General features: G+C 40.0%; 1 protein-coding gene across 1 annotated transcript in view; it reads left to right on the forward strand.

Annotated features, from left to right (window-relative positions):
• Nucleotides 1–1,636, forward strand: part of CSUI_001446 (vps54 family protein) — an 11,113-nt gene that overhangs the window by 5,292 nt on the left and 4,185 nt on the right. The window contains exons 2-3 of the mRNA XM_068061652.1: nucleotides 340–724; nucleotides 1,095–1,277. Of these exons, the coding sequence (XP_067926371.1) occupies nucleotides 340–724; nucleotides 1,095–1,277 (568 nt within the window). The remainder of the gene's footprint in view (nucleotides 1–339; nucleotides 725–1,094; nucleotides 1,278–1,636) is intronic.

Here is a 1,636-nt window from a genome sequence, read left to right on the forward strand (position 1 = left end):
CTCTCCATCTATCTCTCTCTCTATATATATATACATATATATACGTGTAGATAGATAGATTAGAGATAGATAGAACAGCCTTTCGTTTCAAGCTCTGTACTATTGCACGTGTATACATAGATATACATGAAAGTAGACGTGTGCACTCTGGTGTTTTTCTTTCTCACGTGGACAAAAAGGCATGCGCGAACTTGAAGAGAAAATAAGAGCGAAAGAAGAAGAAGACTGTCTCCTACTTGACTTTTTCTTTTGACTGTTGCATGTCTCCATCCACATGTCTCTCTCTCTTTTCTGTTCTATCTATCTCTCTTCTTCTTTCTTCTCTTTCTCTCCTTTTAGGCAATGGGGTGTCTGTACACCGTACAAGAACGTTTGCATAGTCGCTTGTCTGAGATTCTTCTCCAGTCTCTGAAAGTAACGGTCAAACACTTCCTGGCAAAGGAATCTATGAACTCTTCTTCTTCTGATAGCTCTCTTCCTTCTACATCTGTCTGTACACCTCAAGCACTAAGAGGGAGGGCTTTTCTAGCTGATAAAGAAGAGAAAGAGAAAAAGAAGTTGAAGAGTAGTGACAAAGAGTTGAGCGATAAAGAGGAGGCTAGTCAAGAGAAGAAGATGAAGAAAGAAGATGTTTCTGAAGATACCAGAACAAGTAGATCTTCTTCTCTCTGCCCTCTCTACCACGGGATAGATGAGGAAGATGAAGATTTCCACGAGCTTACAGGTAAGCAAAAGATATGATAGAAGTACAAAGGAAGAATGTTTCTTCTTCTTTCTCGCCAGGTATTCTCTTGGTATCTACATTTCTTTCTCGTCTCCTTGGTAGATAGATTGATAGATCGATTATCTTCTCTCACCCTCTCATTCTCTCTTGTTTGTTTTTTTCTTCTTCTTATTGTTCTTTCTCTCTTTCTTCTCTCGCGTATCTCTCAAATGCATTCTTTCATTGAAAGGAATCTTCTCTTGACTATGGCGACGTTGAGGGGATTCTTCTTGCTTTCGGCTATTGTCGTTCATGTGCTAGTTTCTCATGGCTCTTCTTCTCCGCGCATGCAAAGACACTTAGCTTCTTCCTTTGAGGTGTATGTACACAGGACCGAGGAGTATTCTACGTCAGTATTCAGATTATGGTGCAAAAGGAAAGGAAGGTCACCATGAGAGGCATCAGCAGTCTTCTCCCCCCCCACTATTTCATTTTCAAGTAGATAATCTCTCTCTTCATCTTGTCTCTCCATCCACTTCGATTTTGAAAAGTTTCTTCTTCTCTCAAGCCAAAGGTAAAGAAGAAACGAAAAAAAGAAAAGAAGAACAAAAGGAGAAAAAGAAGAAACGTCCCTGCTCGTGACTTCTTTCTTACGTTCCCTAGCTGGCATAGATAGATAGATAGACTAGGCTTTGTGACTTTTTTCTGTTGTGTTTTGGTGAGTGAATGGCAGGTTTGTATTCTCTCCCACATGAAAAGAGAGAGAAAGACTTTTGGAGCAAAAAGATAAGAGATAGCGGCGCCGCTTCATCCATACACAGACAGGCCGTAGACGTATACATACGTCCACACACATTGTATGCATGTATGAACGTCCCTGTCTGTACGAACATGTTTGAGTGTATATATCAATATGTATGAATATATATGTAT

The sequence above is a fragment of the Cystoisospora suis genome (genome assembly GCF_002600585.1).
Source record: "Cystoisospora suis strain Wien I chromosome Unknown contig_572, whole genome shotgun sequence".
Classification (NCBI taxonomy): Eukaryota; Apicomplexa; class Conoidasida; order Eucoccidiorida; family Sarcocystidae; genus Cystoisospora; species Cystoisospora suis.